Source organism: Bombus huntii, chromosome 16, assembly GCF_024542735.1.
Source record: "Bombus huntii isolate Logan2020A chromosome 16, iyBomHunt1.1, whole genome shotgun sequence".
NCBI classification, from domain to species: Eukaryota; Metazoa; Arthropoda; class Insecta; order Hymenoptera; family Apidae; genus Bombus; species Bombus huntii.
The window spans coordinates 3,965,415-3,987,112 of NC_066253.1; the positions used below are offsets into that span (position 1 = coordinate 3,965,415).

Below are 21,698 nucleotides of genomic sequence, written 5' to 3' on the forward strand. Positions count from 1 at the left end.
CCGCGATTATCTTACAAAATCCACGTAAAAATTTGTATTATCCGACTTATTTTATAACAAATACGAAAATATGCAATATTATATCAATTTAAATTAAAATTTTGAAAGATCCGGTAAGATTAATGAGAAAATGTGATCTAAATCAAACTGTCGTAAATCTTCTCTAACATTTTATCGATCGAAAGCCAAGATCCCGAAAATTAAAAAATCTTTAATTTATACCGAAATTTATACGACTCTTATTATAAAAATCATTTATTTAATAAACTTACCTGATTTCAGTCAGGATCACTGTACTTCAGTCGCGATTTTCTTAAAAAATTCACGAAAATGTGACAGCACGATCTTAAAATTATTAATCAAACGTAACGATAATCTCGAATAAGCATAACCGGCAAGCTCCCTCAAACGTCACATTATTCTCCCCACAGGGGGGAGGGGCACTACAGTAGTCAATTATTCATACAAACAATGTAGTTTATCAAAATTGAGCCTTTTATATTTACTTCTCTCTATCTTAAAATAATCTGTCAATCATATCTAGATTTCTAAACCAAGAATTTCTTTTATTTCTTTCCTAATTTTCATTTTATATTTGTATTGTTGCTTACATAAAATTATGGCTTGATTAGTATCCACCAATCTCCATTGTCTTTTTTAAAAAGCTTGTTTGTGATTGGTTGTTTGTGTTGGCGGTTTTACTTCCGGTGGAGAACATTGTTCCGCGATTCTTTTTAGTGCAATAAAGAATTCGAAGTAATCGGCCATTTTTAGTACGTGATTATAACGATTCTGTGATTTATGTAAAAAGTGTTGATAAATTAGTGCAAATTCATCTAGAAAATTGAAATTCTTCTCGTGTTTTCAGTTTTACAGGTAATTCTTTAATTTTTTTTTCCTTTTTATTGCGTTTTTGGCACGAAAATGTGACGAAAAATAGATTAACGTTTTGAACGATTAACGGTTTCCATATTAATATAATCTGGAATGATCTATACACGTAAAAGGTAGGAAGCAGGAAATAGAAAATAAAGAGAATATATTTCTTTGTAAATTTCTTTATAAATTTCAATTAATAAGATCGATCGTGTATTTTTTAAATATATTAATGTCATTGGTTCACAAATTATCACACAGAGAACTGGAGGAAATATACATTCAAAGAATCCATCTAATATTTATATGATACATAGAAAACACCATACTGAGTAAAAAAATTCTAGCAAACATAGGACGAAAATTTAACCATTCCCGAGATATGAGTATTTTTTATCCTAGCAGCATAATTGACTTACTACTGGTTACTTACTACTATATTTGTAGAAAGTGTCCCCATGTCCTCTTTCCATTTCTATATACCCTTGACATTTTATAAAGTCGCGTACCATCTCGAAAATTTTACTGAAGTTTTCTTGCTCAGTATAGTGCGTCATATGTACCATATATTTGAATATTGAATGTTTTTTTCCTGAACACCTTGTATAATCATCAAACGTTTGTCATTTTCAAGACGGCTAAAGAAGCAGCGAAAAATAGAAGCCGTCATTAAGCAGTATCTTTTTACAACTCCTTCGGTACGTTTGAAATGAAGAACAAAGGAGCAGTTCATCGAAAGGTAAGTCTTTATTTCTACGACAAGATTCGTATCTTCATTGTCTAGACCTTTCTCGAAATTGATAATGTGTTTTAGTTATCGATAGCGTTTTGTGCAAAAGTAGAAAGTAACTTTTTGGAATGACATGAATATGTAATTATATTAGGAAAATAGGATTGTAGAAAAATTAACGCGTTAAATATTAATAATTGTTTTCTTTTAAATTGAATAATTTTTTTGTTACAATTTTCTACATTGTTTCTTTAAACAAAGTGAATCAATTTTTATTGTACATTTTGTTGTTTCGATTTTACTAGATTATAAATTGTTTGCAGTTACATAACACTTTGTATATATTATACAATCTATACTATTATATCTAACCAAACGCAAACCAAATAAAATCGTGTTTCGCTTGATTGTTTTCAATAGTCTATAATACTTTTAAAAAGTAATGACTGGCGAATTGGACACCCGATATTATTACACGTACCCGAGAAGTTGCTTTCTCTCTGTCTCTCTCTGTCTCTCTCTCTCTCTGTCTCTCTTCTTTTATTTCATTTGCTCTTCATATACAACACATGTGGTCTGGTTAGTAAATTGTACCTGACCATGGTTAACTCATGAATGACTTACAGTTTACAATGCGTTTACACGTTTCATTTGCAATCTTCCTCTAGCCAACTGGCTATTGACTTTTATTGAATTCATATGGCACTTATTAAAATGCAGATTTTTATTCATCTATGATATAGGAAATGTAAAATTACAAGAATGCAAAAAAAAAAAAATATAAAAAATATAATACTTATTGTAATATTCAGTGGATGAAACAAAGTATTACTTAGATTGTGTGAAATTTGTTTCATTACGTTTATAAAGATGCGAATTTTCATAAAAAGCCACAGTCTGGTAATTATGGAAAGAAATTCCAAGAACTTACTAAATATTTTTTCCTTGCTACATATTTCTTCTTCCACCTAGATCTTCCAACTTTATGATTTTCATTGATGAATTGGTTCGACCGTGGGTTTTGGATAAACCCATGGATTTGGTGCGTATGGTGGTCGCTGTGGTATAGGATACGCCGTTATGGCGCCTGCTGGGCGGTTCGTTGTTGGTTTTGCATTTATTAAGGCCGAAAACATAGCTAGAGTTGCAATGAAGATAACGATGAGTCTTCTCGTTGAAATCTAGAAATAATTGCAATTTGTTAGAGTTATTGAACATGGAAAATTCATTTAATTTTTCAGAATTTCCGAAACTACTTTTGGGAAGCTTTTTATAATTCTTTCTAATTAGCAATATTCTATGTTTCTTCATACAAAAAAATAAACAAATGTCTGGTAGTGTATATTACCATTATAGAAATCAGCTGAAAATCTTCTGATGGATATCTTGAATAAATTTTGTTCTTTTTTAAATAAATTTCACAAGTTGCTCTTCAGTTCGTGTTTAAGTATGAACAGGCGATGATTGCAGAAGCTGCAGACCTTTTATACCGGAGAGTTTTTGAGAGGTGGTTGTTAATCTGGGTCAGAGGTCTGCCACATGGCAATACTACCCGTATGAACAAAACAAGGAATTCCCGTTTTCATAGCCGCGTGTCACATACGCGGCTGCTAATTCTCATTCATACATGCTCTTTCATTTATTAGGTTCCTGAAGACACGCTTTCAGGAAATTTAACCGTTTGTATGTGGTAGAGCTACCAATGATTAAAATTCATAAGCTATACATGATTAATAAACTAAAATTTATAATTTCAACCAACGATACGTCTGCGTGTTGGAAACGTGTTTATTGAAAATTATACAGTATTAATGTTAGAACTACTGTCGGCTAGAATTTATAACTTAGAAAATGAAAATTGTTTAGGAACAAAATACAACAAACATTTTATCCGTATATTCTAAATATTGTAACAAAGAAATCGCTAAAATTCTTCAAAGAATATAGGATCATAAATTTCCAGGATTTATATGGAAAATCATTTATTGTTCATTGTTACCATTTTGATCGGTTTGGGGCTACTGGAAGAAACAATCCTTAATTTGATACTGCTTTTGTGTCTGACGCGAGATCTTTATCTCCCCTAATATGTCTCAAATTACATAGTTCGACGGTGGAACGTTAATTTTAGCTCGTCGTTCGCACCTAACGTTTTGTACGAATTTCTGATGCTGAATATTTACTACAATGTAAAATATTCCTTTGTCAGTAGGACTAGAATTTTTTGGATTTTGCCGGGCTGAGTAAGTTTTATTAAATTTCTGTTTGAGATGTAAGTTATTTAATATCGTAGAAGTAGCGGTGCAATTTTTTTATACATCTGGATTTTTAATTCTAATTAATTAAGGTGCACGATACACGAACTATAATACATAGATGTTTGGTTTGATCTAAAATAAATTTTTGTAGGTATCGTTTATTAATTTTGAAACGAAAGATATTTACGAAGGATTGGATTAAAAATATGTAATTTTCAAATGTATAATAATTTGGAAATTTTTATGTTTTAAATTAAAAAATATTTACCGGAAATATTTTAGATAAAGCAAGGAATAACAAAAGTATAGTTTTTGTTGATTTTCCATTGCCATCATTCGTCGAAAATATAAGATGATAAACAATGATTCTACATCCTTGACACGTTTGGTGTGGACACCTGATGAATAGTAATTAACTAATCGAAAGTTAGACGCAGCATGATTTTGCATTCACCAGATGGTGAATTATTCTCAGATGAGAACAAAAAAGCGAATGTAAAGATCGAAATGAAGTGTAAATATTAGTTGATCAAAGTGCACATTCCTTTTTTGCCATTAGTCATTGATTTGAATATTAAAACAGTATGATGCATGTTTATGTTAAATCTAATCAAACTAACGAAGAAAGAAAAGTATGCAATTCCAATTAATTCGCGTCACTAGACCAATTAATTTGCGAAGCAAACACAACACATTGTAACTTGTGACAATCGTATAATAACAATCTAAGGAAATTTTTCAATATGGTCAATTCGCGTCACTAGGGATTAATTTGTGAGGGAAAAACAATACATTTGAATTATAATATTTTTATATAAATACAATTTATATAAAATATATAATATAAAATATATGATATATAATATATTAACGTATAATAAATACGATGTTGTATATTAAAAATCTAAGGAAATTTCTCAACATGGTGAATTACAAGCTTTTGTATCATTAATTAAAGTTTTCTTCTTTTATACATGTAATTTGCGATGTATGGACTATAGATATCTAGTAATAAAATATTAATCATTGCACTACGGATACTTAAACATATTCACATTTTTATAAACACAGCTAATTAAATATAGGTCTTATGGTTTGCATCAATGAAATCTGAAGAAATTATTCTATACAAAATTTGTGACTCATAGGGGTTTAATAATACAGTATTAATCATTAGACGGCGGATATTTACACAAAATGGAAATTAACAATTAAAGAAAATATACAGATCATGGTTAGTATACGGATCATCAGTACACACCATATGTTTGAATCAAATTTAAGAAAATTTGTTCCCCTAGTATTTTACAAGTATCTCTTTGCATACTACATATCTTTGATTATATTCTATTAGAAATCAGCAGCCTATTAATCATATCTTACAAAATAAAAAGAAAATTAGAACTACATTTGTCTAAGATTCAACCGCATACATTTTCATTTGAAGATCATCTACTTGTGTTTTGTCTCATAGTAGGAGGTATTGAACAGTCAGTTTCATTATCTATATATTCTATGTGTTCTAAATGTGTTCTATTCTTCGTAGAAAATTGAATTATTCTGAAACATAATTAAAGCGAATATATGAATATACGTGTTAGCCTAATAAAATGCTTTATATTTCCATCTTATGAATTTTTTATACTCACAGAATAAGAATTAGAATGGACACTTGAGTGACAAAGGTCAGCCAATAAATTGAGCTAGGTGCTGAGTCTATGGTTGCATTATATAGCTGGGAATATAATATGCCACTGAACAAAGGCACTGCATTATCACAAACTGATAAAATTGCGAATACCTTCCCTGTGAATTACCATGAAAATTGTTAATATGAAATATTAAAATGAAATTGGTAATCTCAAGTTATCATGCGATAAATTATTTGAAAAATTAAAATTTAGCAAAGTTATGATTATATTCAAAATTATAATCGAGGGAAATTGTTATTTAAAAAACTTATTCTCAATTTTGCGAGAAGATATCACAATTTATGTAAGTACCTCGCTCGTCCACAGGAACTAGTTTTGAGGTCATTGACCTCAGGACTGGTGCCACTATCGGTCCAAGAGCAGCTACAGCAGCACCTGAAATTATAAAATATGTTTATCGTACAGTTATTCTCGAATCTAATTTCCAAAATCTTAATTTATTTTAAAAAACATAGAAATAGAAAATCAATCAAAATATTAAAAAAAAAAATGATAACTATTTTTAGTCGCACTATGTTAATTGTTGCATTATGTTAATGAATAATTGTAGTTTCTTATTACCAACATAGAATAATTCTGGTATCTCGGCTAAGACGAATATTACTCTTCCAGAAGCATGAGCAATAGCGCCAATGGCTACCATAATAGTATCCCTAATTCCCATCAGTTTGCTCATTACTGGCACGCCGATTAGCATCGCTAAAATAAAGATAAAGTTACGCCAATGCATTTCAGTGTCGTGATTATTCAATAACTGTTTCTCACAGAGAAAACCACTCTTTCAGCCAGTGAAAGTACTCTAATGGAGAATGCCAACTTTCACTGATATGAAACAGCATGGAAAATATTTGTCTGACTCGATGTTTAGCTTCCTTCAGACAAATTATGATGATTATAATAATTTTTAGACTCTATAATCAGTTGTAAGCTTCTCGCAAATTTTTCGCATTTTATATAGGAATATTTTTATATAAGAATATAAATTCTTATAAAAATTTGTAAAAAGAAATTGCTAATTGGTAATAAGGCTCAAAACTTGTTCCTATGAAGGAAAAAGGTACATAATATTCGTCATAAATTTTTCAAAGAAAACAAATCTTATCGCAACTGACCTATCACAAAGGTAGCTGATTGGAATGTTCTGAAATTGCTAAATTTTCTCACGTCCCACTTGAATTTCAATTGAGTATACAAGAAACTCATAGGTTTCTCGTCTCTTTGAAAAGTATATAGCATCATGATGACCAGCAGAAGCCACAGGTGAAGCTTTCCATGATTTGGCCTGTTCTTGGTCATTGTCCTCACAGTTGCCATCACGTGCTTCTTATCGAAGTAGTCGGTTAACAAATTAGTACCTGCTAGTGACTGTTGCTGAGGCAGTGTTTGCCACTTTAGTCTAACCAGTGAATACAAAATGGCTAAGGCTAGTAAAGTGGAATTTATGCCGAACATTATGGTATAGGATGATTTGACAACATTTGAGTAAAGATAAGAGCCCAGAGCCACACCTGAAATAAAAAATGTATTATTTACATTTCCTCTCTTTTCTTCTAATATATATTTAATACTTTTGTGATCATTAATTTGTCGCTTTTTATTAATAAATTGTGCATGTTCATCATCTACGAGTTCTCTTCTGTCGAAACTTCTTTTCTGTCTGCCATAAAGTGGCCAATCTCTCAAGTATCTTGTCATATTGTCCCTCATCATAAAATATCCATAATGAAGTTATAATATTTAAGTCTTGTCTCTTTTCATATCTCCATAAACATATAAATTTACATAAACATCCACAATTCATTTATTAATACGTAAGTCTTCAAAATCTTTTCAGAACTAAGTAAAATATAGAATTTCATTTACCAGTAGGCATAGTGCTGAGGTAAACCACATCTAAAATGGTAATCCTTAGGGTTCTTTGCTGAACGGATGATATGTCTGATATATATGCAAAACAGGAACCAAAAATAGCGACATCTCCTCCTAACATGCCCATGGGAAGACTCGCTGTATATACTATAGTATTTAGATCCCATGTATCCATCATGGAATTGATTACAACCATGAAAGAATAGATGAACTTTCCTAGTAGCCCAATAATTAGCGGCAGTTTTCGACCACGTCGATCGCTCCAGTTCCCAAAAAATAGAGCTAGTATTATAGGGACGACATGACCTGCTATGTTATTCCATTGATGGAAGCTTGATACTGTTACCTGAAAATGTTCATATTTTATTTTAGAAAAATATATATAGCGTGTCCCAAGCCTTAAAAGTTAAACCTCATCGATATATTCAAAGTATTTAATGCGTTTGGATCTCTGCCCATATATTTCTACCTCCCACCCGCTTGTCAAGATTCCACTCACATATCCCCTCTTATATCTAACATTAACAATTAAACATATATCTGGGTTGGAATTTTTATATAGATGTAGTATGTAAAAATATTTAACAGTATAATAGAGAATTTGTTAAATTTTGTATTCATGGTACAAACCTATTTTGGAATAATATATCTTTATATGACATTTTTTATTATACATTTTGCTTGATTATACCCATGTTTGGCTTATAAATTCTGGAATGCTCAGTATACTAAAATATTTTATCTTTTATTAATATCATTTACTATTATATTTAATAAGCAACATCATATTATATTTTATTAAGAATTTTTCCATTTTGACACAATGTTATATATATATATATATACACATAAGATTAAACAGTACTCAATTTTGCAATCCCGATACCATTAAAAAAAAAAAAATTAACATATTTCGATTAAAAAATTCGGGTCTTACAACATCGTCATATTTATCTTACAATGTGAAAAATGTTTGTTCTTCCAAAGTGCTTACATTCTTATCTTAAGTATTACGACAAATATATCGTTCATAAACCTTGTAAAATATATCGTCATTATTGCTTTCTTTCTCTCGCGTTCTATCAACGCAACGAATCTTAAAAATTTTTTTTTAATTATTTGAGCGAGATGGGTTTTAAGATACGTTCCTGCTCTTAATCTTCGCGGCTCTTTTAGATTACACAGTACATGTATTATACATACTTGTACTTTGGTGTTTATCGTCGCATTATCCTTCAGATTAGCGCAAATTTCTTCCGAATAACCGTGATCCACTCGACACGCTTTGTAGACGAAAAAAGCTTGTTCCACGACAGAAGTGATCATGAATGCCATCATGTACAGCCACATCGTTGGCTCTACCGACACTTCCTCCATCCATCGGAAGTATTTTCTCCATTTTTGGCCGGGTATCGTATCCTCGTTGAGGTTCAACTAAGAAAAAAAATATTTTTTATTCGCAATATTCACCATAATCTTCTGGATTTTCGTCGATAAAAAAAGTTCATTCGTCATTCGTTAATTTTGATGGAGGGACTAAAATAGCGATGGTGGAAATTCCATAGAAAAAATTTGGTAAAATGTGGTCTGAAAAATATTACGATTAGAAGATATTCTCTTTACTTTGTTTTCACTGTGATGCCGTTATCTGGAAATTACATAGCAATTGTACAAAAATTAATGGACTGTTCGACTTACTTGACTTAATTGAATTACTTAATTAAATGCAATTACTCAATTTTATATTGAATGAAATAATTGTATCTAATTAAATCAGTGGATTATTTCTTCAAATTGTATGAAGAAAATAAATAAAAAATCATAGTTGCACGGTGCGATTAGAAAATATTATAATTTAATTTATGAACGAATAAATGGAACGGTAATTCAAGATATTGATCCCACAATTTGAGAACAATAATTCATTCATTCTCTCAGGGATTAAAGATAATTATTACAATGGAATATTTAATAGTGTAAGTTATTTTGAATTGCTTTAAAATAAGGAAGAAAGCCAGTAATAAATATAAGAAATGGGAACAGAGAGGAAACGATAGAGAAATAGAAGTATAATTGATTTATTTACCTCACTGCCCATGATTATTGTTTATTTTAGAATGACGTTCGGTGTCAGAGACAAGCGCGCCAATTGAACCATTTCACGTGATCATTCTGACTTTCTTGCGGCTTGGTATCGCTTACGCTTAGAACTCTACGTCGAGATTCCGATTTCTTGCACTGAGATGGCATAAAAACTGCTAAGATAAGTAAAAACGGTGTCCCCCACTCCTTGCAAAACACCGACCCTCTCTGCAACGAATATCGTCCAATTTTCTTATTAGAACATTTAGCGAACTATAAAATTGCGTTAAAAGAGAAAAAGAAAATTTCCGGTAAGATTCTTCATAGAAGAATTTCAACGGCGTAATAATTATTTTCATTTTCGAAATCAAGTTGGACGAGATAATACGTGTTTTCTATAAATCTTCAAGTTAGTCGTAACATCTGAATTAAAATTATTTTCAAACGCATATCTCAAACAATTGTGCCTCTTTCAACGTTCAACTTGAGAGATTACTATCGTTACGTTTTGTCTGGCTCGTTTTGGTTGCGTTGCCGTTAATTTTTGAATTTAGATTAAATTGTAGTATTGTCTGTTATTTAATGCGATTTGAAATTAAACTGCACGTTTCGGCTAACCTGCTATGCGCAGCAGTACTGGCACGGGAGAGGATTAAAGTTGGTGAAAATAAATGTTCGCTTAATCCTGCTATATTATTAGACAAATATTCTTCACAAAAAAAAAAAAAAAAAAAAAAAAAATGTTTATTCGTATTCTAATTGGATATTGACAGAATAGTCGTTGAAATTTCAAATACTCGGAGTTAAAATCGTTCGCAATACGTTTTCGCTCTTATTAATTACAAGATTCTAATTTCGATAGATTTTCGATAGTTTAGAAATTGACAAATACAAACACGTCGATTAACAAGACTAACAAGAATTGGAAACTAATAAAACAAAGAACTAAAGGACTAAAGAACCTAAAAGCTGAGAGCAAAACTAAGAGCTAAAGGAATTAAGAGCTGAAAAACTAAGGAACTAAAGAATTAAAAAAAACAAAGGAATTGAGAAATTAAGAGCTAGAGGAATTAAGAATTAACCGCAATGAACAAGAAATTACTTGCCAAGAAATGGGAACTGACCGCCAAGAACCAAGGAGTTAATCACCAAGAACTGAGAAAATTAATCACACAAAACTGAGGAACTAACTACTCTAAAACTAAGGAATTATTATCGCTTCTTCTATGCAGCTACGCTTATTTATATTTAGGCCTACCGTGGAGGGGTTGTCGTGTGACGGGTTATTCCGCGGGGGTTGTGAGGTTCGAATTCGGTTCATATACAAATTGTTAAAATTTATTTAAATTTCAAATTGGAACCCGCACTCGCGCTATTGGTAGTTTTAGAATACGTTACGGCGCTATTGGTAGTTTTAGAATACGTTACGGCGCATGCGCAGCGCGGGACGTGACACTATTATTAACTTAGTATTAACCTAAATTAACCACGGCTTAACCCTTCGCACTGGGGAGGAGCCGTCGGTTCGTTTCACTCAGTGATTCGAGCACGCGACCATGTTTGTTTAGGTTTGATTCCTTTGGAACTGGAAGCGTTGATGCCAATGGAATAGGTTCAGTGGGTTACTAAACTTTTCATATATAATCTTACGAAGCGTAGAATGATCGACTTCAATTGGCTATAAGATTTTATTATCTCAAAATAGACCGCGTTCACGGATCGTGCTGTGTCTTCGGCGTCGGTTTAAGCTAGGCAGTCGATGGCAATATTTTCAAATTTGTCGAACCCTATAAGCGTGGAATGCGACAATAAAAGCTCGGGTCAAGCAAAGACGAGTTTGATTTTTCGTTATTTAAACGACGAAATTACATCTAGTAATGTCTCACATAGAATGCTTGACGATAGAGAAACAGCGATGAAGATAGCATTTGAGATGTAAACATACGTATAATATTAAAATACAATAGTTTTATATGTTAATTTGTATGTGAAATTATTTTAAGTTAGCTGTAAGGAATACGACAAATATTACGGCAAATCGTCTCTATTTGTTCGATAGGCGAAAAAGGTCTCGAGCGCAAAGGGTTGACGTTAAAATATAAGTCGTATTAGAAGATTTCATTGTTCTATTCCAATTACATTTATATCTATTTTATACTTGAAGGATCGACTTTTGGGAAACCTGATTGGTTACCTGAATATCTATAGATAATCTTAAACGTGTAGAAAAAAAATATATCTTTATTTAATATAATCCTAAATAAACATGATCTTATAATTTTAATACAATTGTTCAAAGTAATGCGAAAATCATTTTAGAAAAATTAAAGTATCACACACAATCGATATTAACGAACCATCGTCCTCCCAATTTCCCACCATCGATACGCAATTGAATTCTGTGTCTCGTTTCACGTAATTCACTTCCAAGAAATAGCATTCTGTTTCGGTTAAATAACCACTGTCCTTATCATCGTATATGTATCATTTTTTCGATCTACTAAACTCTAACCATTGAGCGATAATCTGTTTGGAGGAGCTCTCCCCCTCTCAATGACCACCGGTCTTACGGGATATTTATATTTGTCGATGATAAAAATAAGCAATTTGTTTCGTAAAAAAATGATATAATACAGAGCCTACAGAAATAGTTTCAGAAGTGCTTTCGTACAAAAAGTGGCTGATAGTGTTACCGACAGTTTTTTATATTAATTAATATAGTCTTATAATGTACCGTATGAAAAAACCTACGTTATTCCACCAGCAACAGAATCGTGTCCTTGTTAGTGGTTCGTCCACTGGTCGAGTTCCTTTTTTACCGACAGTATCGACGAAGAAGGTGATGGAGAAAGACGATGGATATTAGAAAAAAGAAGGAAACGTCTTGACCGGTCGTTGACGTGTACTTGTTTTTGCGTTTACGACGATTTCACCACTCGCGTATTTCGACACTCGGAAGTTACTATTTAGTTAACTGTTATCGGTTATCGCAGCTTATTGCGGTTTGTAATTAAAAATGAGAAAGCAACGTTCTCGATAACTAAAAGTGGTCATTGATTTGATATAGATAAGTAGTTTATCTGTAAATTAATTCTGATCGTTCAAAATTTTAAGCAATTTTTCAACTTATTCGTAGCAAGACAGATTCGTGATATAACAAAACTTTTCCTGTTGCTTAATATGTACACAGTTGATTAGCGATCACTTAAACGAAATATACTATTGGCTTGGCAACTAAGTGATTGCGGATTCTGTCAATACCGCCTAATGACGATCACTTAGTTATCAAATCAATGCTTACGTAAGAGAAAAATTATTGAAGCAGATAAATAAAATGATTGACGTATTTCTTTTAGTCGTAACAGATAATATTTATGAAAGCGATAGATGCAGTAGAACCTGCGTTATATGAACACCCGTTATGTGGATCTTCCATCGTATGAACAATTCCTATTACAGTACTATATTCAAACATACCAAAAGCGTTTACACGTTTGCTTCTATACGATTTCTACTAATTATAAGTTTAATTACGAACGATGACATAATTAGAATTCATAAAAAATTGAGTTTACAAGACTGCGGTAATATGGTAGGGCAATGTCTGGTCGAGCATGAAAACCGAAACATTGAACGAAAATGAGCATTATTATTATAGAATTGAGTGCAAATTATTATATGTAGCCTTGTAATACGAAATTGCTGTCTAACGCAACAGAGCGATACCGATTTCCAGTAATTCGATAAAAATTACAATAGCACACTTTATCGATATTTTTATTTATATTAATGTAAATACCATAAAACTAATTGTATCGAAGAAATTATGCGATTTAGCTGGGGAAAAAAATTTCAGAGATAAAAAAAGGAGGATTGAAAAATATCGTCTTTTTTATTTTGTATTCTACGTATGAAGTTACTGTTCTATTATGAGGAAGTTGACGCGAAAATTTGTTTACGCCAACACTTTGGTCTCCTGGATGTTTTGAGTTTGGTACTTGATAGTAGCCAATTGCGCAAATCAGAGAGCCAAAAGCAACGTCTACGACTAGGAAATTAAAATAATTCAATGCGGAAGAGAACAATTTACCATAATACTACGAATACTTCGATTTCTTTAAATTTCATAAAACTGTAAGAGCAACACGAGAAAAAAAAATTTAACAGAAGAAATATTGAACAAAGCTTTGAAGCTTCCTGTCGTCACCATGGTGTAAAAGAAATAGAATTTAATAACATAAATTGACAAAGAAATGCTGCGATAATGACATATAGAGTTGACGCAACATTTGTCTTTAACGAGACATTTTATTAACGTACATACACTAGCTAGAAGGATTTTTATATCTTTATTTCCTAATGGAGTGTTGTTTCTTCATCAGATAATATACGTATCATTCTAATAATGACATGTAATTATAAATAATAATACATTTTTATAATACAAAATTTAAATTTTTATTCTAAATTGATCGCTATGTAAATGGTATAAAATATAATGTTGCATAAATATTTTGTACAATCCTTCTACATATATTGTGTAATAGTATGCAGATTTACCTTTGTCACATGTTCACCAACAGCAAGTCCAATGATCCAGTTACACAATAATGGTGGCACAACAACGATAATAGTGGTTCATAAGAAACAATATCTTTCCAATCATATCGTAAATAATAGAAAAAAAAAATATATTAGAAACGTATTAAATCATAGTAGCAGCAGTAGCACGATAACCACGTGCCGCTGCTAAGAACTTGAGAACTGCTATCGACCACGCATAGTCAAATAGCACTGCTGCCAACGTTTGACTTCCAACTAGCCCCACGTAACAAGGAACATTTAGCGCGGTAAAGACTAGACTTGATTCAGATTCGTAACTATGAACGCGTAGTTGACTGAAAGAGATTCGATTCAGCCACAGCAATCGTTTTCAACTTTCGCATCAACAATTTTACATAATTTTATATTGAGCTATATATAAATGGTACCTTTAGCATAGCTCGAGTGCTATTTCATTTGCACGTTCAGGGATTAATAAATATTGTTCGTAAAAGAGGATTAGAAGAAAGCGCGGGAAGTAGGAAACGGTTTAAAAAATATTATCGCTTTTGAGTGAAATAAAATTGACTCGTGTTGAACCGTAGAAAAGCTAACTACACTTCAATCTCGATGATTTTTGGCTACGTTGTAGAAATCGATATTTTCAATAATTTGATCCTATATACAGGGTGTTCGGGAAATTTAAGGGGTGATTCTTGAAACGGAAATAAGACGAAAATCAAGAATACAGAATTGCGTTTTCGGCTTTGCTGTTTGGTTATTGACGATTAAAAATCGGCCGAAATATCCCTGCACGCGAGCTAACCTCCTTACACCAACGAAAGAAAGTCGGTTTTAAGCAGCGGGCCGCGCAACGATCCTCACAGCGAACGACACACGAGCGGTAGCTTATCTCGTACAAGTTGCAGAGAAGTGAAAAATGATAATCAGATGTTTTGCAAAAGAAATGGCAGATTGAACGTTAAAACTGTTTACTCGTGGAAATCCATAAGAGGTTTGGATGGAATTCTATTGGATTGGCAACTAAGTAATTGCGGATTTTGTCATTAGGTGGTAATGGCAAAATCCGCAATCACTTAGTTGCCAACACTGAATTCTTATTTATAGTAAGCAGCAAAAGTACTATTATTTTTATTAGTTACACTTCTAAATTATATCTGAATTATATATTCGCTAATGTAATATACCACAAACGCATTGATACGAATACCTAGTCAGGTTCGCAGCCAATTAGCTCATATTATTTGCCATATAATTAATAATTATATCAGTTATACATTTCATCGCTTCGCTGTATAGTGATACAATTAGTAATTGTATATCAAATAATACTGATTGCCCGGGTCTCACCACGTGGAGGTGCTGCGAGTGGAGACCCACCCTAACCGCGACCCATCCACCCTCCTTTTGCGCAAAAGAGTCTAAAATTGATTTATCGTCAAATAAATGCTCCCTTTGCTGTGCGTTTGTACAATGTTCGAAACAAACAGCAAAAGGAGCTTCGAGATGAGAAACCGACGCGAGAACTAAACCTGACTAGGACCCGTGCATCTACGAATCTAATCTACCCAACCATAAATCACAGCTACGTAAAAGTCTAAACATCTACTTAACCTGTCTACGTAATAATCTGAATGTAACAAAGGGAAAGGGAGGGGATAAGGTCAGAAGTATGAGAGACCTTTCCGCAAGAGATTCGATAGCACAAAAAAGGAGCTTCACGAGAACTGGATTCTATAAAAGACTCCGAAAGAAATTCAATCTGCGAAAGATTAGTAAAATTCTATAAAATATGTGTAATTATCGAAGATACTAAATGATATTCAATCTGAGACAAACTCGTTTGCTGGATTAGTACTTGGAAAGAGAAACTCAGACAGTCTTGAGATGAGAATGTTTTATAAAAAAGTGGAAAATAAAGTAATAATTGTCGATTAGAATAAATTGGTGTTGAGAAATTTTTGGAAAAAAAATAGTGAACTGTTTTTATCTTTTTAGTCAAAACTAGGAAATTTGAAAGCGATCGAGTTTCAAGTAATTGAATTTAGACTGAATTAAAAATTGAAAATCTGATTTGAATACAAAGATGAGAGAAAAATCGATTAATATAAAATCGCTTGCTTTTGCCTTTTAACTTTTAATGTCTGTTATTTCTATCTGTTTTCTTGTTATTTATATTATTATTATATTGTTATTTATTGCTATATTATTTTTATTTAGTACAGTTAACAAATCGAAAGATGTGCACATAAATTATTCTGTGCAAAATTGTTGTTACAAACTAACGGTGATCGTGAATGAACATTTGTTCCACGCAAATGAAATTCGAATATTTATAAAATTCTACGTGTCAAAAAAGATTGACAATATCGCAGCCGAAAAGATCATAAAATTTATGATTCTAAGAACGAACGATCGCCAGCATTAATTCTAATAGCAATGTTCATGCTGACAAAGCAATATGTCTTGTAGCAGTATTTTCTGTATTAAACGTAGTAATAAGGGGCTCATTAATAAGGGGCACGTTAATAAGAGGCACGTTAATAAGGGGCACGTTAATAAGGGGCACGTTAATAAGGGGCACGTTAGTAAGGGCATTGATAAGGAGGATATTAAGGGAGATGCATTAATAAAGGAGACATTAAGGGATGCATTAATAAGGGGGGGGGAGGGCATTAAGGGATGCATTAATAAAGGGGACATTAAGGGGCGCGTTAATAAGGGGGACATTAAGGGATGCATCAACAAGGGGGACATTGAGTAGCGCGTTAATAAGGGGGACATTAAGGGGCGCTGAAAAAGAAACAAAGCAGTAGCCAGAAGGGCTAGTAAAATTCGATCGCCTTCCACTCTATATAAACCCGATCAATAAACCGTGAGTGGAAGGGAATATTCTTATTTCGCAACGCTAATTTACTACTAATATTTCTGAAGCAGAAAATTCTCAAAATCAAACGCGACGAGTGCTTCGTTTTATATCTGCAATATCAATTAATCTACAATAAAAAAAAAAAAAAAATTCTGAAAATTCGCGAAATTTGATACGCAACGCTAATAAATATAAATCTACGCACTCGTATTTAAGCAATACGCAACACTAATAGCGAGTGATCGTAGTGCAACCATTTAGAAGGTTGCCGATCAACGATCACATTTGTACAGCTTTTGCAGCTGTACGTGTGATCCAGTGTCCGACAAATGCAGTCGGAGGGTTTGGGCATTTCGTAAACGCAACTCTACTTAACAAAACGCGATCATTTCGTTATCGCAACGCTAACTCTTTTAAAGTGAATTCAATGAAAATTACTATTTACTATATGAAAAAGCTACTTTGAATATTCTGATATTGCTATTTGCAATACTATAAAATTAATTAAAAATCAACATTTTTATAATCTAATTTTAAACAATAGAAAACAGAATAAATTCTGATACGTATAATTCTCTAAGAAATTCTAAAAATTCATAATTAAAATTGCAAAAGACAATCACGATATGGTAATTCGCAACTCTAAAGCAAACGCGATTATCATTTTATCGCAACTCTAATTCAAACCGTGATCATTTTCTCGCCACGCTAATGAAAGGCCGCGATGTTATTTCGCAACTCTAATTCAACCCGTAATTAATCTGTCGCCACACTAATAAGAAAAATCGCGATTTGCCCAATGGGACGTTGGACCGATATATACATCGGCCAAAAAAGCAAACTACTACTACTACTACTACAAATACTAAAATCGAGCATAGTGACAAAGTAGTAACGATAATGACTTCCCATGCTCTGGATGGCCCAGAAGATGGGGAGCCATTGGTAGTTGCCCTCTTGAGTGGCAGTTTGCCGGGCCTCTTCGGCTTATAGCCTCTTCTTTCTTCGGGCGCAATGCCCGCTGAAACTTAAATCTAAGCTCGAGACTTCTAAATCGCAAACAAAAAAAAAAAAAACTTACCAAGGTAAAATAAAAATATAAACCGCGGAAGCTGATTGAAGTGCACATGGACTGACCAACGATCACAGCAGTGATCGTTGCTCACTCGCATGTGCGTGCTCGAGCGATAAACGTTCGTTTCGACCCATTCGCGACCGCGACCGCGAAATTCGAAAAATCGATAGGCAAAACCAGAGACGAGAGCATGCTCTGCTCGTGCCAGTTTCACCGTCGATTTTTCAAATCAGATTTCCAGAAACAGGTTGGTCACACGAAAACGCGCCTACCCGACCAGAGACTGTGCCAACCTGCCCGGCCCTACCTACTTATAATTATAACAGACACACCAGAAAGTATACTACCTATCCTACCTAGCGCTATATTTAAAAAATGGCAAAACGGGCACACCAACACACCCGCTCGCTTCACGGTTCTCACGCAAACGCTCGGGCGCAAAGGTCCTGCACTAAAGAGGACGTCCCGGGACGCCTCCGACACCCGAGCTTAACACACACCATGCACACTCTAAGGTACGTATCGTTTTCCTGAAATCGACTGACGAAGGCTAGCGACCATTGCGTGAAACGTGATAAAACACGCGCGAGGGAATTATATTTTGAAAATAAATATAAGCAAAGTTGGAATTATAATTGCAAGTGATAGCAATGTCAAGAGTCTGATTACACTTAAACGTGTGGGCGATATTATCAGAAATTGTGACGTAATTGAGTCGATATGTGTCTCGACGTTTTTAATATTTGAAGTTGTAAGGAATGGGAAAAAGCGACGCAATTCCACGGCCTAACCACACACACACGCATAATGTGGAAAATACGTCGTGCACGATACACTAACGCATCGTCAGTCGCTGAGAAATTATTACGTTACTTAATTCTAGATCATCGTGCCCATTGTCTTTCTCCCATTCAAGTAGCACCTGGGCACGTGAATGGGATCCTGTCAATGGGCACGGAAAGGGTTAAACCTGAAAATCCTGATCTAAAAAGATGATTAGTTTGCGTAATTTTTATTTAACGGACTAACCTTCTTTGATTTTATGTTTTACTATTTCGTTTCTTATTAACTCTACTCTATTCATTTAATAGCAAGCAAGTAACTCTAATTTATTAATTTAATAAATCAGAAGAAAATTGTAATATCGCAAGAAAAGATTTTTAATTGAAAAAAGACTGAGACTCGATCAAATGGTATAATTGACTCTAAATGCATTAGCAAGATAAAAATAATCTCAGGCGATGTCCTCGTCAAAGCGTATTTTCGAAAATGTACAAACAACGTTCAAAATTATCGCTTTGATTCAAACATCTGCCTGTCGCGAAGTGTCCTCTTGCACGTAAAATTTCACACATTCTTGTACGGGAAAAAAATAAATTTTAACTCATCTTTGAAATTCTATCCAAAGTAAAATAAACTAACGTGACTTAACATTCGAAGATTACTCATTGCATGTACCGTCATCGTCATTCAGCTACAATTGCATCTTTCGAAGCAACGAAATCGGAGGGTATCCGATTTCTTCGCTACAAAATGCTCAAACGAGATCGCTTCAGCGTCTCTTATTTCCAATAAAATTCATTGCTTAAGATCAAGGTATATTCGTGAAGATATTTGCCATTTGCAAATATTCGTACGGGATATTAACATACATATTTATAAATAACACGAATATACGTTTAACCTAACTATTAAAAAACTAATTATTATAATCGCGACGTGCAAGAAGACCTATCCTAAATTAATAAATTTGAACAAAGAGTGTTACTACTCACGGGTATAAAAAATACCCGCGGTCACTATGCTCGCAAACAATTCTACGTAATACAACCAGTCACCCGTGTCGATTCGGACCTTTTATCCTACGACATGATTGGGTGACCGGAGGAACAGAAACGCATGCGACTCACTGTTCGAAGCGGAGAAACAGAGGGCGTACCATGGATGCTGCGCCACCCCAGCGAATATCGTCAGGGATCGTGGAAGGTCCAGTGGTGATCTAAATAAAACACAGAATAAAACATGATGAGTGATTGGAGATTGTTTGAAAAATTGGAGATAATGAGAAATGGAAGTTTATTAAATTTGCATCTTTGGTAATAATAAAGATTGGAATTCTAATAAACTTTGATAAGTATAAGAAGTGACTCTAATGTGAAAGTTAAAAATGTAAAAATGAAGAATCTAATGATTTGTGAAATGTGTTGGTCATTTGTTTCATAATTTGTTATTAAGACTTTAACGCTTATTTTATTGTAACGAAAGAATAAACTGAGAAGATTCTAAACTGGTAAATTATCGATCAAATTGTATCTCTTAAATGATGGTGATGAAAGAAAAATATACAGAATAGATATAATGTAAAAATACTTACATTCTTGGCTTTTCAGCCACTGTTAGGACACTCCCGAAGAAGATAAAGAAGTTGAAGCAAACAAAATATAAGGTATAACAAAACATAAGATATCATTAATATTGTTAATACGTAATACAAACTTGGAACTTTAGCAATAATAAAGACTAAAATTTTAATAAACTCTAATAAGTAATGTAAATTGAAATTCTAATATAAAAGTTTGAAATCAAAAAATTGAGAATTCAATGATTTTTGATGCACATCAGTGACAATTATTGTATTTTAATGTTAAGACTTGAAGACTTTATTTCAATGAAAAAGGACATTTACAGCTTTCTAAATTATCGATCATTTTTATTTTATAATTAACAATATTCCAAACAAAATATAATAAATAAAACAAATTGAAATACATTATATAAAACTACTTACATTTTTGAGCTCCTGGAGAGGCTTTATCTATCCTCTTGACGGAGGCACTGACTCTAATACCGAAAACGAATATTCAAAAAAATAAAAAAAAACAAAAATAAAAGACTACGTTACCGCGACCGGTAAAATTATAATCGGCGAACAAGTACTCTAATATCGCGTGACAAATTTCTTTGATAAAATTGTATTACTTTCGCGAGTAATTATTCGATCGAATTTAATCAAAACTATAGTGATTTTAAAATAGTGAAAAGAAACTATCGCGTAGCAAACACTGACTCTACAACCGCATTGCGCGCGGTTACAAATATTCCCTGAAAATAAAGCTGTTTAATGGCGGGTTGGGTGTGGGGGTGGGGTGGGGTGGGCGGTGGGACAGAAGCGAAACATCGTTTCGACGATTTTCTTTTTTTCCCTATCGAACGTTTATTTAGAAAATACTGCTATTTGTTTACGTTTAAAAGATTATTATTAAGAAATTGGTACGAGTATGAAAAATATTCGTTGAAAATTCGTTTGCCATACTGTGAATTTTCGTTATTAGAATACGAAATATACATTCCACTAATATGCTATAGTCGCGAGTTATAAATATTGGAAAATATTTGCAAGAATTCAAAAGTTCGCCACTAAATATACTTAAAGAATACTGCACAAACGCGCGCGATACAAGTAACAACGTTGCATGTACTTGTGACGTTAACTGTAGTAAATTTATATAATATAACAAACTAATTTGATTTCGATACGAGAATGTTACGACAGCTATCGAAATAATTAAGTTATTGAGATTTCTATGTTTCAAACTCTGTTTACATTCCAATTAGAAACAATAAGATAATTGGTTAAAAATTCGTATGAAATGAGAGAATGATT

General features: G+C 32.9%; 1 protein-coding gene across 2 annotated transcripts; it reads right to left on the minus strand.

The window, feature by feature from the left end:
* Positions 1 to 4,657: 4,657 nt before the first annotated feature.
* On the minus strand, positions 4,658 to 15,443 carry LOC126874603 (thymic stromal cotransporter homolog). Of its 2 annotated transcripts, XM_050636848.1 has the most exons (9): positions 14,088 to 15,442; positions 9,532 to 9,755; positions 8,649 to 8,879; positions 7,440 to 7,791; positions 6,689 to 7,084; positions 6,138 to 6,275; positions 5,868 to 5,951; positions 5,514 to 5,670; positions 4,658 to 5,424 (listed from the first exon to the last, which is right to left on the minus strand). In XM_050636848.1, exons 2-9 carry the CDS (start codon positions 9,541 to 9,543, stop codon positions 5,313 to 5,315), a joined length of 1,482 nt encoding a protein of 493 aa, XP_050492805.1. In that variant the 5' UTR covers positions 9,544 to 9,755; positions 14,088 to 15,442; the 3' UTR covers positions 4,658 to 5,312. The 2 variants fall into 2 exon arrangements, with proteins under 2 accessions (XP_050492805.1, XP_050492806.1); XM_050636849.1 differs by lacking the exon at positions 9,532 to 9,755 and having other exon boundaries at positions 14,088 to 15,443.
* Positions 15,444 to 21,698: the final 6,255 nt, after the last annotated feature.